The sequence below is a fragment of the Panthera pardus genome, unplaced genomic scaffold (assembly GCF_024362965.1).
Source record: "Panthera pardus isolate Hobbes unplaced genomic scaffold, ASM2436296v1 HiC_scaffold_17, whole genome shotgun sequence".
Classification (NCBI taxonomy): Eukaryota; Metazoa; Chordata; class Mammalia; order Carnivora; family Felidae; genus Panthera; species Panthera pardus.
Window position 1 is genome coordinate 143,085,049 of NW_026526732.1, and position 14,594 is coordinate 143,099,642.

The following is a 14,594-nucleotide window of genomic DNA, read 5'->3' on the forward strand; positions in this document are numbered from 1 at the left end:
ATGTCTTGTTCTCAAACTTTGTCCCATATGCTTTTTCAAAACCTTTGGTAATTTTGCTTTGTATTCTTTGGCTGTAATAAATCACAGTCATGAGTTACAATCAAATGCTGAGTCACAGAGTTGATTTCATATGTCAGGCCAAGACACTGATATTAAAAGTCGGTAGCAGAGTTATAAAATATAACTTTAAAAAAAGTCTATAACCATGTCATTACAGGTGTGGAAACAGTCTAATTGAAGTTAGAAAATTTGTCAAAGATCACATATGTCGATAGTGGCAGAATAAGGTTTAAAGCTTAAGAAACAAGTCAAGAAACAGTTTTGCTCCATTAACTTTAACATTGTCCCCATTTTATTTATCAAATTAAAATCGGCAGTTTAAAAAATTAACTTTATTGGTACATGTTTCTAAAACAGGCCTTTTAAAATGCAGGTGGGTGGGCCCAAACTATTACTTTGTAAATAATCTAGGGCTTTGGGCAAAAATATTTTCAAATATTTTTTGTTTATAAGCTGTGGCGTTGGTAATTTTGTTAGAATCATTTGCCTCTTTGCAGTAAGATTCAAAACAGAATCAAACCCTCAATGAACTTTCTCAGCAGAAATTTTGTTTGTATATTTGTGCATCAGAGTAAGCTATGTGACCATACGACAACAGAGTCTAAATCAGTGGCTCCTTTTCGGCCTGCTCATTAAAATCAACTTCTGGAAAGTGATTCCACATTCCAGACCAATTGAATCAGAATTTCTGATGGGTAGGGTTCAAGCATCTCTCCGCACCCCCCCCCCTCCCTTTTTTAAAACTCCTCATGTGATTCCAGTGTGTGTAAGCTCATTGACAATCTCTGGTCTAATTAAATTATTTCTACATGGCTAATAAAAATTGTATTTATTCCGTAGTAAGTGGATAGTCGGAAAAGCATAATTAAACCATAAATTTAGCAAAATGAAATTGTATGTATTAGAAGTACAGATCTGGAGAACCTATTAAGATATTTATAAATGTAATGTTAATGTTTATTATATATCAGTTGAAGAATTAAAAATTTATCTTTGTGCTAGTTAACCAAAAATCAGTCATTTCTCATTAATAGTCACTTAGTCTCACTTATGACCTAGATAAAATTTTAAGAGAATATTATACCAGAGAATATAGTCACTGGTATATGCATAGCATTTGTTCAGGCAGAGAAAGAGTCTGTTTTGTTTAGAGCCATGCACCATCCCTGAAATATAGGATAGTGATGTGAGAATTCATGTTGAAGAGGAGTGAGATTTTGAAGTCAGCTCCCAGTAGATTCCACAATTTCATGGCTAACACAGAAAATAACCATGTTATTTTGAACATTGATTGGGTAACCCAGCCAGAAATCAAAAACTAGAAAACAGTCTGATCCTTTGTCTAGAGTACAATCTTTGATCATATGTTAGAGGACGGTTTGGCAAACTATAGTCTTGAGAGTTCTATCTGTCCCTTTCTGTAAATAATTTTATTGGAACATAGCCATGCACATTCATTACTTACTGTCTATGGCTGTTTTTGGCTTCAGTGATCTGTATAGACACCGTATAACTTGCAAAGCCTAAAATGTTTACTATCTGACCCTTTGCAGAAAGTTTGCCAACTCCTCTATTAGACTGTTGTATCTTGCATTAAACAATCAAATCATGCATTATTTGCTGACGCTCAAGCTGAATTTGGTCTTTCATACACAGGTGACTGGAGATGATTCAGTTTTTAAGGCTTTCAAATGGAGATTGCAGTTGAAGAAGAGGAATTTGCCTTGGCAACTAGGGAACTATGCTGTTAGCCCTCTGATGCTGCTACGATAAGGGGCCAGGAACTTGTCCACTTACCTGGGGCAGGTGTCTCCTTGCCTCACTCATCCTCCATGTCCTTCTGTGTCGCTGTCCTTGCTGGTGCTCTGTCTGCTGGGGGTGAACATGGAGTAGCAAGTAACTGGGGAACCTGGTCTGTGAGGATCTTTCACTGCAGTATCTGGGGATTAAGGCCATTTTTTGTACACCTTGCTAATAATGGATCTAGATACGGAAGTTTAAAGATTGGAGTGGCTTAAGCTTTAATCCTGGTCCAAGTGGAGAGTTCAAGAAGGTGTGGATGTGTAGTGAAGAAGGCACATTCCCCTAGTCTCTGGTGCATTAGAAGGGTAGCAATAGAGGCTGAGCTGTCAGCCACATCTCCACCTTGGGCACCTGAATGCCAGTGAATGCTCTTACTCACTTGCTGGGTAACTTACCCTTAAAAACATTGTACCTGCAAATATTGGAGAGATTGGAGAATATAAACACTTTTAGCTTTCAAAGAACATAACTCCCCTTTCAAACAGGTAAATCTATTAATGATGTTTCAGACCTTTGATTTTCAGTTACATCTGTAGAAAAGCATTGCATGCAAAAGCAAGGAAGTGCCTATAAGTAAGTTGAAGTGTAATGATGTTTTGGTAAGCAATCTTATCAGAGCTGCAAGTTTATACTAGAAATTACAGTCTTGAGAAAAATATTGGGGTTATTTTTTTTTGAGGGAGGGTTAAGATTTCATTAATGCCAGGTTATTTTTGTGACTCTAGAAGATTATGATTTTTATAAAATATTTAAGATATTTTCAGACCAAAATCCCTGAAATTATTTGAAATCTGATGACTTAGTTTATTCTGTTTGTGATTTAGGTCTAGATATATGCCTGGATGACTTTTCAACTGGGTGTAGTTAGTGATACCCTACCTCATTGAATAGATCTACGCTATAAAGAGGAGTTCTTCTGGTTGTTGATTTTCCTTTCCTGAGGTTCTGATAAATAAGGGGCCTGTATTTGGGCATAGTTTTCTAGAATATGATGGCTCCAAGTTCTTTTGTATTGGAAGACCTGGCATTTTTGTTTTCCTAGTGTGATAAGACATTGAAGGGAATGGAATTAATGGAGTCAGGCTCAATTACTTCCCAGAATAAATTGGTTGATAAAGATACCAGTAAAGATAAAATCTCTCTCATGTGAATTTTTTTAAAGTACTTTAAATTCTTGCTTAGCTATGTTTGTGGTATGTGATTTTCTAAGTATACTTCCCTCTCCCCCACTAATTCTTATCCCTCCTTTATATAACAGATCAGCGACTATCACCTGTTCTACAAGATGAGTAACAGTCACCCTCTTCGCCCCTTTACTGCTGTGGGCGAAATTGATCATGTGCACATTTTGTCTGAACATATTGGTGCCTTGCTGATAGGGGAAGAATATGGCGACGTCACATTTGTTGTGGAAAAGAAACGCTTTCCTGCCCACAGGGTAATTTTAGCAGCGAGGTGCCAATATTTTCGGTAAGTGTATATTACTTTTTGAAGATTCAAGTTACTTGTGGAAAACACTGGTATTTTCTACTCTATGAAAAATATGTAACAAAGCATAACAATAAATTCTAGCAGTCTTTCAGCATCTGTAAGAATTCCATCTTTGTAGACTTTTTGTTACTTTTTAATCACCTTTTCCTTCAGAAACCATCTGAGAATTAGTGGGATAGAAGGCTTTCCAGGCTAGACAGTCTCACACCAACCATTTTTCAAGGTCTTGAGAATATTTCTCAGGCTGAATCTTTGTTGCCCTCACCTGCTTCTCACAGTTGAACTTCAGCTGATTTATTGATTTATTGGCAGATAGGCTTCTTGTTGTGTGGGTAGACTGACCTCTGGACTTGCTAGTAAATATGTATACCTCTTAGTTTCAGACCACTGAGACTCAGGTAACCCAACAGATCTATCTCTAAGATATGCATTTGGCAATCCCATTAGATTAAAGGGAATTCATTTATTGAAAGGAAGTTTCATAGTTACATTAGAATTAAAACTAAGCAAAATATTTATGGACTAATGTAAAAAAATCCTCCTTGGGGTGCCTGGGTGTCTCATTCGGTTAGGTGTCCAACTTCAGTTTAGGTCATGATCTCATGGTTTGTGAATTTGAGCCCCACATTGGGCTCTGTGCTGACAGTTCAGAGTCTGGAGCCTGTGTCTCCAGGGATTCCTCCCCAGAGGGATTCTGTGTCTCCCTCTCTCTGCCCCTCCCCCGTTCGCACAAGTTCTCTCTCTCCTCTCTCTCTCTCTCTCAAAAGTAAATAAACATTAAAAAAAATTTTTTTTTAATCCTCCTTATACATAACTGTTGTCTGTTACTCAGACCTTTAGCTTCCAGGCTTAAGATTGTTAAGCTAAGCTCTAATGACTCTACATTTTACCTAATAATTGTTAAATGGGAATCACCACTGAATTATAGACTGAGTGATAATTTATCCTTGATAAATCCTTGGAGTCCATGGAGTCCATATCCATAAAATCATGGATTTACCTGGGAAACTCGATATCTAAAAATTAAGATGCCAAAGGCTTAGAGAAAATTTCAGTTACCTTCTAGTGAAAACTGTAGTCTGATTTTTACAATTAGAGTTAAGTAAGTCAACAGAACAGTATCTAGAGTCACACACACACACTGTTGTGAAGTGAGTCTCTTGGAAATATTTACCATTTATCTAGAACGCGTTTAGTACATTTTAAACATTTTTAGAACATTCCATTTTGTACATATAAAATGCCACTGTCGATAAAGCCAGGAGCTTCGAAAAGAGAGCGCACACTGTCCTACTCCCCCTGCTGGTGGTCAGCTCAACCCTGACTGCTGGCCTTGGTCTAGTCATTATTCGTTACCAGCCTCTATCCTCTGCACACTTTTCCTTTGTGTTTCTGTCCCTTTTCTTACTTTTGGTCCACTCATTACTATTAAAGTGTTTGAGAGACCATTCCTTATTAGGTCAGAACTTTTCAGCCTTATGTTTTATATTTGTTAATATTATATGCCTCTCTTCTTTCAAAGATGATTTGAGACAACTGTGTGTGGGTACCTTTAAATGTTCAGGATATTCTTAAAAGAAACTCACATACTTTTAGAAATTTGAAGATCATTTTGAATGAATGGAATGTACTCCCCTCGCTTACTGAACTTGTTCTTGGTGTCTCTTTGTGGATATTAAACATTTATAATCTATGATGGCTCACTAGGCTCAATTCAGAGTCATTACCAAAGCTGTCTTAGATTCTCATTGCGGACACTGTTCATATGCAAAGAAAATTTAAGAGAGGCCCTAGTGTTGTCATAAAGCCTATCAATTCCCACATAAGGACAAACTAACTGTACAAGAGGGGATTTTTCACAAGTTGGGGGTTCATATTTAGTGTTCTAAGGGAGCCCCATGAAAACCACTTTTAAAGTATTGAGAATTTAGGTAAATACCATGGATCACTCTGCAGGGGGAGTAAGTCTTGGCGAGCCCTCCCTAGGAAAGTATTCTTTAATCTAGTAATTTTAAGGTCAGGGTGGGGTGCTCTCTGGATTAATGAAAACCTTTAAGAGTGTTTTTAGGCAGAGTATATAACCGGGTGAAGAAGTATGCTCAGAATATTTGTGAATCTTTGCCTGGATGGTTTCAGCTGTTGCCCTGAGGCAAGCCAGAATGCCAAGTTGGCCTGGGGAGGGTGGGAGAAGTTCCAGCAGGTATGGAGGGAACCCTTGAAATGCTAGTCCTGCTCTGAGAATCTTAGGAGAAGGGGGAGTCTCTTTTTCCCCTCCTTATTGTCTTGTTTTCACTTTTGCACATTTCCTTTCTCACTTGTACTATCCTTTTCTGCACTCCTCCCTGGTCCTCCTCTGGCTGCCCTTTCTTTCCTGATGGATTAGAGGTTTAACTGGCTCATATTATTCCTCCTGTAGTAATAGAAGTAGAAATTCAAATTCATTGCCTGACTGGATTGTCTGGTTTTCATTTTTTAGATGAGCAGATAAGCAATAATATGGGGATTTTTTTTTAATCTGAAAAATACTGAAAAGACAGGAGAAAAAAAAAAGTTAAATCACCCATAATCCCATCACCAGTTTCATTTTTAATTTATAAAGTAACAAATGGAAGTCCTTCCCTACCAGCCATCTAATCCCATTCCCCAGAGACAACCTCTGTTAATAGTGTAAGATGAATTTCCCCTGATTTTTCTCAATATAAATAGATATATCCACATTACCTATGTGCATACACGTGTAATTATGTGGTATATGCTTTTTTCCATGCAACCCATGTGGGTCTACAACTTGACTTATCTACCGTATCCTGGACATCTTCCAAGACTGTATATATTGATCTTCTTTATCTCTGTAATAGCTGTATAGAATGCATATATCCATTTTTTTAAGTGCATTTCTGTTGATGGACATTTACAATTTTTTTTCAACATTTTCATTGTTTCAGTATACATTCTTAAGATGTATCTTTGCTTTGCTGTATTATTTCTCTAGAATTGAGTCCTAACAGATAAATTACTTTCTCCAAAAGGGTGCCTATTTATAGGCTCAAAGCAGTGCATGAGAGAACTTGTTTTTCTATTGCTTTTGCAGCACTGAATAGTTAACAGGATTTTTAATTTCTGCCAGTCTGACAGGGGAGAATGGCATCTGAGTGTCTGTAATTGTTTTTATCTGATTATATCTTTTCCTACAGATTTTTATTTTTTAAACATCCTTATCTACCTTTAATATGTTTATACGGATTTTGCTGTTTCTTTCAAAAGAGTACTTTCATCTTTCTGTTTAATGAATGTTTATTACATATTTGAGGTCTCAAGATAATTTCATTAGTCCAATTGTTTATGGAATTAATCCAAAATAGTTTATATAAATAATTTCTCTTCCTTTAGAGAAATAAAGTGATTACTATGCATTTCTTCACCTGAATCTTTGTGTCACTAAACAAATTTACGTTTGCATAATGCTGCTAACCATCGTTTCATGATATTGTGGCAAATCTTATTGGAGTCTTTCCTTACGCATTTCTTCTCTCATGTGCAGAGCGTTACTGTATGGTGGGATGCGAGAATCTCAGCCCGAAGCAGAAATCCCTCTTCAAGACACCACTGCAGAAGCATTCACAATGCTGCTAAAATACATCTACACCGGGCGGGCAACGCTGACAGATGAGAAGGAGGAGGTGTTGCTGGACTTTCTGAGCCTAGCTCATAAATATGGATTTCCAGAGCTGGAGGACTCTACCTCTGAGTATCTCTGCACCATACTTAACATTCAGAATGTCTGCATGACTTTTGATGTTGCCAGCCTCTACTCACTTCCCAAGTTAACTTGCATGTGCTGCTTGTTTATGGACAGAAATGCTCAGGAGGTGCTCTCAAGTGAAGGCTTCCTCTCTCTTTCTAAGGTGTGTCATCATCTGCAAGAACTTCACAGGCATGCCCTGTACAATTTAGATCTGTGCTGTAAGAGTAGAACAATAGACTGAGATTAAAAAAAGTAAAAATCATCGGTCTAGAAGAGGTCATCTGTCTAGCCACCTGCCTCTGGCTACTGAGACTCTCTGTAGATCATATAAAAGAGAGGCAAATTGCTTTTGGTTTCTTTTTTAAGATTCTTCTGGTAGATTCTAAGTGTAAAAGAGACTGTGCTACAGAGCGTTATCATCAGTGTGATGATAGTCAAATAGGTTCCTTTGTGGTGTTGCATACTATGTTTTGGTTTTGTATTTCTCCAACAGAGAGTGCAACTAATAATTCCGTATTATGGGAGGGAAAATTCATAAAAGAGATCTGATGTATCATTGGATGTCTTGAAGTCACTGCTGTTTTGTTTTGTTTTGTTTTGCTGGCTGAAAAAAATAGTCACATTATTTTGCTCAAAATCATTCTCTGAACCCTGGTGGTTGTCTCTCCTTTCCTTTTTTGTGTTCGTCCTAGAACCTGAATATTTCACATGAAAAAACCTATTTGAAAGCTATGTATTTTGGCTTGAGTGTAAACTATGATTTTTATTATCCTACTTACTTTTTAGAGGCAAGGGTCTTCGAGGGTCACACCAAGGTTACTGGAGGTCAGTCTAGAAATCTGAGAACCAAAAATATGGGAGTGCAGTGATGCTGTGGAGCAAAAGATTTCGAATTTTAAATTCCAGCTGTATCTTACAGACTTAAAAAAATTTTTAACTTTTTTTTTTTTTTGAGAGACAGCATGTGAACAGGGGAAGGGCAGAGAGAAAGAGGGAGACACAGAATCCAAAGTAGGCTCCAGGCTCTGAGCTGTCAGCACAGAGCCCGATGTGGAGCTCAAACCCACGAACGCGAGATCATGACCTGAGCCGAAGTCGGACTCTCAACCGACTGAAACACCCAGGCACCGCTGACTGACTTCTAAATGTAAACTCTCCTGAAGAACCTGCATGGAATGACAGCTCCCCATGCTGCCATTTCTCTTCTTGTTTTATTGAAGATAGGTGCACAGAGGATGTGTTGGAAAAACTAGACATTTGGTGTAGTGGTTAAAGATGCCCGTGGCTATTCATGGAGCCCTTATGGGCAAGAGAGTATATGGCACGAAGGTTAAAGAAAGAAGATGGTCAAAGAGAGTTGCTGAGATATAAGTGATACATGCAGTTCTGTAACATTTTGCTGATTGATCATACACATGGTTGAGCTCCTTGATAACTGGAATTTTTTGTTTTGTCCTTTTCAGACAGCACTTTTAAACATCGTATTAAGAGATTCATTTGCAGCTCCCGAAAAAGATATCTTCCTAGCCTTGTTAAATTGGTGTAAGCACAATTCAAAGGAGAATCATGCTGAAATCATGCAGGCTGTGCGTTTGCCTCTGATGAGCCTCACTGAACTTCTGAATGTTGTGAGGCCTTCAGGACTGTTGTCTCCTGATGCCATTCTGGATGCTATTAAAGTTCGATCTGAGAGCCGGGATATGGACCTCAATTACAGAGGCATGCTCAGTGAGTACCTGCTTATCCTGCGTTCCTTAGGAAGTTTTCTCCCTCGTCTGAGAGTTTCAGCTACAAAACGAGCCACAAAACTCTAGTTGCAGGTATATGTGGTGTGTGGGTCTAAGAACATACAGCTCTGCTTCCTGTTGTTCTCCTCTTAATTCCTCCAGAGACTGATGAGCCTTTGCAGACCCCAAAATAGCGATTTCTTGCCATTTCTGGATGGATTTCTTTAGCTGTTCCCTAAAATGTCAGAAATAGACACTTTCCCAAACAGCTTCTCATGCTAAGACCTTTCGTGCCTTCCTTCATCACATCAGCACTGAGTATGTGCTACACACTTACTATTTTAGGTCCTGTGAACATGGATATTCTAAATAATAATAGTAGCTAACACTTGTGTTACATTTCCAACACTTATGTGATTTTTCTTATTAATAAATATAATAGTGGTTAACACTTACAAGGTGCTTATATATATATCAGTAATAGTTCTACATGATCATTTTTTTAAATGTTTATTTTTGAGAGAGAGAGAGAGACAAGTGCAAGTGGAGGCGGGGCAGAGAGAGAGGGAGACACAGAATCTAAAGCAGGCTCCAGGCTCGGAGCTGTTAGCACAGAACTTGAGATGGGACTCAAACTCATGAATCGTGAGATATGATCTGAGCTGAAGTCAGACACTCACCCTACTGAGCCACCCAGGCGCCCCTCTACATGATCATTTAATTCTGAAAACAACCCTTTGAAGTAGCTACCATTATTGGCTCCATTTCACAAATGAGGAAACTGAAGCACAGAGAGGTTAAATAATTTGCTGAAGGTCACACAGAAAGATACAGAGCTGAGAGTCAAACCTACTAGGTAGGCTGTGTAATTAACCACTACGCTGTGTGTGTAAATGCAAAATAGTCTCTGCATTTGAGCCTTTTTAATTTCCTTGTGGAAATAAGATCTACTCCCATGAAAAGTTCAGTACAACAATGTTTAAGACGAGCCCATGCTGTGAACTTCTAAGGGGAATCTAGGTTCAGAAGGGTTGAGGGAGATTTCATGGAAATTATGAAGCCTGAGATGAATCCTTACATTTGATGCGAGGGGTATTGGGGCAGAGTGTATTCACAGGGGAGGACTGGTTATGACTGAGAGCCGAGGTGGGACATTTCAAGGACCGTCATCAGGAAAGCTCAGCTAGAGGTAGAAGGCTTGCATTGATAAACAACACAGGCTGTAATGGTCAGCTCAGGCAAAATCATAGAAGTCTTTCAAAGTAGCTTGGAATCTGGCTTATACACAACCAGAAGGTAATTTTCAAGAGGAAGAGAGACATGAGTATGGTGGTGGTCTTGAAAGATTGATCCATGATGTAATACTTGTTGATTTGAAATAGTGAAAAATGATTCAGGGAGACCAGCTGGGTAGGTGTCTGACTTGTGTAAGGTTGATAAACTAGAGTGGTAGTAGGGAAGATGGAAATTTTGTATTCTAAAAAATCAGATCTTGGTGATTTAAGGGATTTAAATCTGAGGATTAAGTTTAGGAGGAAGTTAACCATATTTTATCAAATCTAAGAAACCAGAAGTTTTGAGGTCCCATTGTGTTATGTACCACTAAGAAAGGAAACAGTATTGCCAGTTAAACCATGACATACCATCATGTCTGTGTCTCAACTTCAGAAATGTTAAAATTTGAAAAACTCTGTCTTATGGGGCGCCTGGGTGTCTCAGTCGGTTAAGCATCCGACTTCAGCTCAGGTCACGATCTCACGGTCCGTGAGCTCGAGCCCTGCGTCAGGCTCTGGGCTGATGGGAGCCTGCTTCCGATTCTGTGTCTCCCTCTCTCTCTGCCCCTCCCCCGTTCATGCTCTGTCTCTCTCTGTCCCAAAAATAAATAAACGTTAAAAAAAAAAAAAAAAAAGAAAAACTCTGTCTTAGAATTGATGAAATGTGGTAGTTCTCCAAAGATGCTGAGCTTGTTTTTAGACTTACTGAGTTTGAGGGTTTCTGGAACATCTTAGTACTCTGAGTTCTGTCTCATGTTAGTCATTTCCCTGAATGATCTTTTCCTTGACCATGGCTCAGACATTCTCTTGAAAACTGACTGATCTTAAGTAGGTGTCCTTAGTCTGGACTTCTCTCCTGACCCATCAGATTTAGATTCCTTTTCATTGGGCACAGAAAAAAAAGCACTGGCTTTGGAGCCAGACAAGTTTGACCTCAAATCCAGAATGAGTCACTTACTAGTTGTGTGACCTGGTATTAAGTTACATAAGGAATTTTACCTTTGGTTTTAACATTTCCTTATATTGTTATGAGAATTAATTGAAATAACGTGTGCAGGGATGCCTGGGTGGTTCATTCGGTTAAGCGATTGGACACTTGATTTTGGCTCAGGTCATGAATCTTGCAGTTGTGAGATGGAGCCCCATGTTAGGCTCCACTCTTGGTGCGCAGCCTGCTTGGGATTCTCTCTCTCCCTCTCTCTCTGCCCCTCCCCTGCTTGCATACTGTCTGTCCCTCTCAATCAATCAATCAATCAATAAACATTTAAAAAAAAAAAAGAAATAATGCGTGCAAATAACATCTGTAAGCTCAATCAAGGAAATGATTGTTTATATTATCATTATTTGTATTCTTCCTCATCTTTATGTGTCTCTGTAGGAATTATCACACTGGTCACATTGTTTTAAAATTTTTTGTTTGTCTTTGGTCCTTGAAGGCAGAGATGATCTTTGTAAGGCCTGTTAATCTTTGTACCCTTTAACATATTCTATAGCATATAGGAGACATTTGGTGCATGAACTCAAGGAGAAATGACTAATAGCAGTGCAAGCATGTTACTGGAGTTTAGGAAGCAATCAGAACTGGTGAAGAAAGAGTTGAAACCTGGGCTAGAGTGTAGAGAAAGAAGTGAAGATCAAAGTCTGAGACTTGGAGAAGAGCTTTAGCCAAGGGGCTAAAGGTAGAGAAGGAAGAATTAAGTAGGAAGAAAACGGGGTAGGGTTACAGAAGCCGACAGAGGAGAGAACTTTTATATGGAGAGGGTGGTCACAGGTGTCCAGTGATGCTGAGATATAAGAAGAACGAGAATTGAGAGAAAACCTTGGGGTATAAATTGTGGTGGGTTGCTGAGTAGTCTGGGCAGAAGCTTGACTAAACGGGGGGAATTAGGCCATAGGTTTGAAAAGATAGTAAGTACCATGTGTTGACTGTCCAGTGTGTAAATTGGAGTGAAAGGCAGTCGAGAAATAGTTTGGTAGCCAGAGGGAATAGGTCGAGGGAGGTCCGGGATTGGAGGTGCTAGAGAGTGGTCCTAGTTGAGGGTCAGCCTTGGATTAAAGTGTGGGAGGGTGGACAGGGGAGAGATAACAAGATAAGTAATATAATTTTAGACTTTCTAACTTCTCATTGTCAGATCCTCTTGTATAAGTTTCTTTTTTCCCCTTCTTGCCCTGGCTTTGGTTTGAGGTGTTGGGAAGACCCTGTAACTGGATTTGCTGTTAGGATAGGTTTGGTACATTTTTGTGGGAGGGAGATGCTTTGGACATTTCACGTAGTTAATGATAGCTTAGGATTGACCAACTGATAAGTATAGGTGTTAGACATGGGTTATAATAAACCCATGAAATCACCATGAAAGGGACTACTCAGTTCTGGAATGATATATTTACTGTACTTAACTACTCATAAGTATTAAATTCTTCATTCTGGAATAATTCAGTGGGGTCTCAAGGAAGAGATTATACAAATGTTTGGGAATCTTTTATCTAATTTGTGAACTTGAGAAATGAATAAGTAGCAGGCTGTTTTTCAGACTTTTTAACTATATGGATAGCAAAATCAATACTATCAATACTAAGGATGCATATCACTTTCCTATCAGATACTAAAAATATAGGTTATTTTCTAGGTAAATGTTATCCAAACATATTGTTTTATCACATTTCTTCACTGTTAGGAAAAAAGGGTCTAAAATTTGAGAACTGTTCCTGGGCTGTTCTGGAACAATAGTTCTGCTTATTTTGAAACTATTGACCAAATTTGTTTGTGTCATTGTTTTCCCAGGGTATAGTTTCTGTGTCTTTGGGGACTTTTCATGAACTGTGGAGAGGTTCTGTTCTGGACTAGGGGCAGCACAGATACTAATGGTCTTACTTTGAGTTTATTAATATTAGTTTCTGGAAAGTTGTACACTTAAAGCTGTATATCCTGGGGATTTTAACCAAATTGCAGCAGTTTTTTCCTCCTTAAAAAAAGGGGGGGTACCCAAAGGATGCTTTTAATTTACCATTGATGGTTAGTCTTCCTGAGAAGGTGGTTTTGACTAGTTTTATACATACACCTGGGGAAAAGGAATTAATTTTTAATGAAATTATTTTTCCCCCCCTTAGGGTATTTGAACTACTAGCACTCAGACCATTCCTTTAATGCTTAGTTTTGTCTTATGGAGCCCTTTGTACCTTGAAAGTTAGTGCTTTTTCTGTTTGGGCTGAGTTGTACTTTGTATTGCATGTCTTAGGTTTTAGACTTTGAGAAAGAGTACAGTAATATATTGCTTCTTCATGTTTTTAGCAGGGAGCTTATCACAACTTCCATTCTCAAAATTTCTTTATTGAGTAAAAGTCAGTCTGTTCATAGGACTGCTAAGTTAAATTATTGGTTGATATGTAAATATGTGTGTGTGTTTAAATCTGTGCTGTAGGTACATGGTACCACGTAGCCCTTCTTATAGTTTCCAGTAACTCAGATGGAGAAAGCTTGCCCCTCTTGCTTTTCTTGCCTAGATTCCTACAAGACTGAGCTTCCTGAGGACTGTAATTATGCCTTTCACCTCTGTTTTTCCAGCACCTAGCACAGTGCCCAAATCTAGACTTTTCACAGTAAATGAGTGACTGAATGGATCCATCCCTCCGCTTCTAGACTAGATTTCAAAATGTCTCACCTGTCACATATAGGCTATAATAACAGCAGTGAACCTTTAATACTTTCACAACCCTTTGACTCCTCTTTTATTTATCTTCTATAGTTCGTAGTATCTTCATCTGTAAACTAGGGGGGTTCACAAAGAATCTCTCCTGAGTGTTCTTCTGTGGAGGCATTTCATGTCTGATATGCACTTGTCTGTATTAGATGGTGAGCTTCTGAGTCCAGCACAGTCCAGCACACAGAAGGCAGCTTAGAAATTTTTTTTCTTTAAATAAATAGGATGAAGGTCCCATTCGGCTCTTAGAAGTTTTCATTCTGTGATCTTTATCAGTAACTTGCCTAAAGTTACTGAGTGAAATCAATGCCTGAGCTGGAACCAGTGCTGCTCTGACTCAGGAGGCCGGTGCTCTTCGGTAAAGTCTCCTGCCGGGGTTATTTTCTATCTCTGTTTTGTGTTTGGTGTGTTTGAGCACCAGTACTGTTAAATGTGGAAAGGAGGCCTGCAGAGAGTGGAGATAATGGGGCGAGTCAAGGGAAGACAAGAGTTGTCAAGAAGGCCACGTGTAGTGCCACACGTGTTGGAAGGGAGGAGCCACACATTTTTTTCAGGGTTTTCAGGTTGGGGAGTAGAAGATGATTGGGGCACAGAATTAGGTAAAGAGATTGCAGTGGGCAGAGAACCAGGTATGGCTCCAAATGACCCATCAGGGGTGGACAGCTATCTCAGCCTAGATGTAATAGAAAGTTCAATAAAGGAGGAGTAAGAACATAACACAACTAAAGAAAAACACAAGATAATTAACCTAGAACCACTCAGATTTTGGCACTGTGTCGCTAGCAGCAGGTCCTAC

General features: G+C 38.8%; 1 protein-coding gene across 2 annotated transcripts in view; it reads left to right on the forward strand.

Annotated features, from left to right (window-relative positions):
- Nucleotides 1–14,594, forward strand: part of BTBD9 (BTB domain containing 9) — a 411,249-nt gene that overhangs the window by 33,769 nt on the left and 362,886 nt on the right. For both annotated transcript variants that reach the window (XM_019457009.2, XM_019457012.2), the window contains exons 2-4: nucleotides 3,122–3,333; nucleotides 6,896–7,259; nucleotides 8,563–8,827. In XM_019457009.2, the coding sequence (XP_019312554.1) occupies nucleotides 3,149–3,333; nucleotides 6,896–7,259; nucleotides 8,563–8,827 (814 nt within the window). In that variant the 5' untranslated portion in view covers nucleotides 3,122–3,148. The remainder of the gene's footprint in view (nucleotides 1–3,121; nucleotides 3,334–6,895; nucleotides 7,260–8,562; nucleotides 8,828–14,594) is intronic.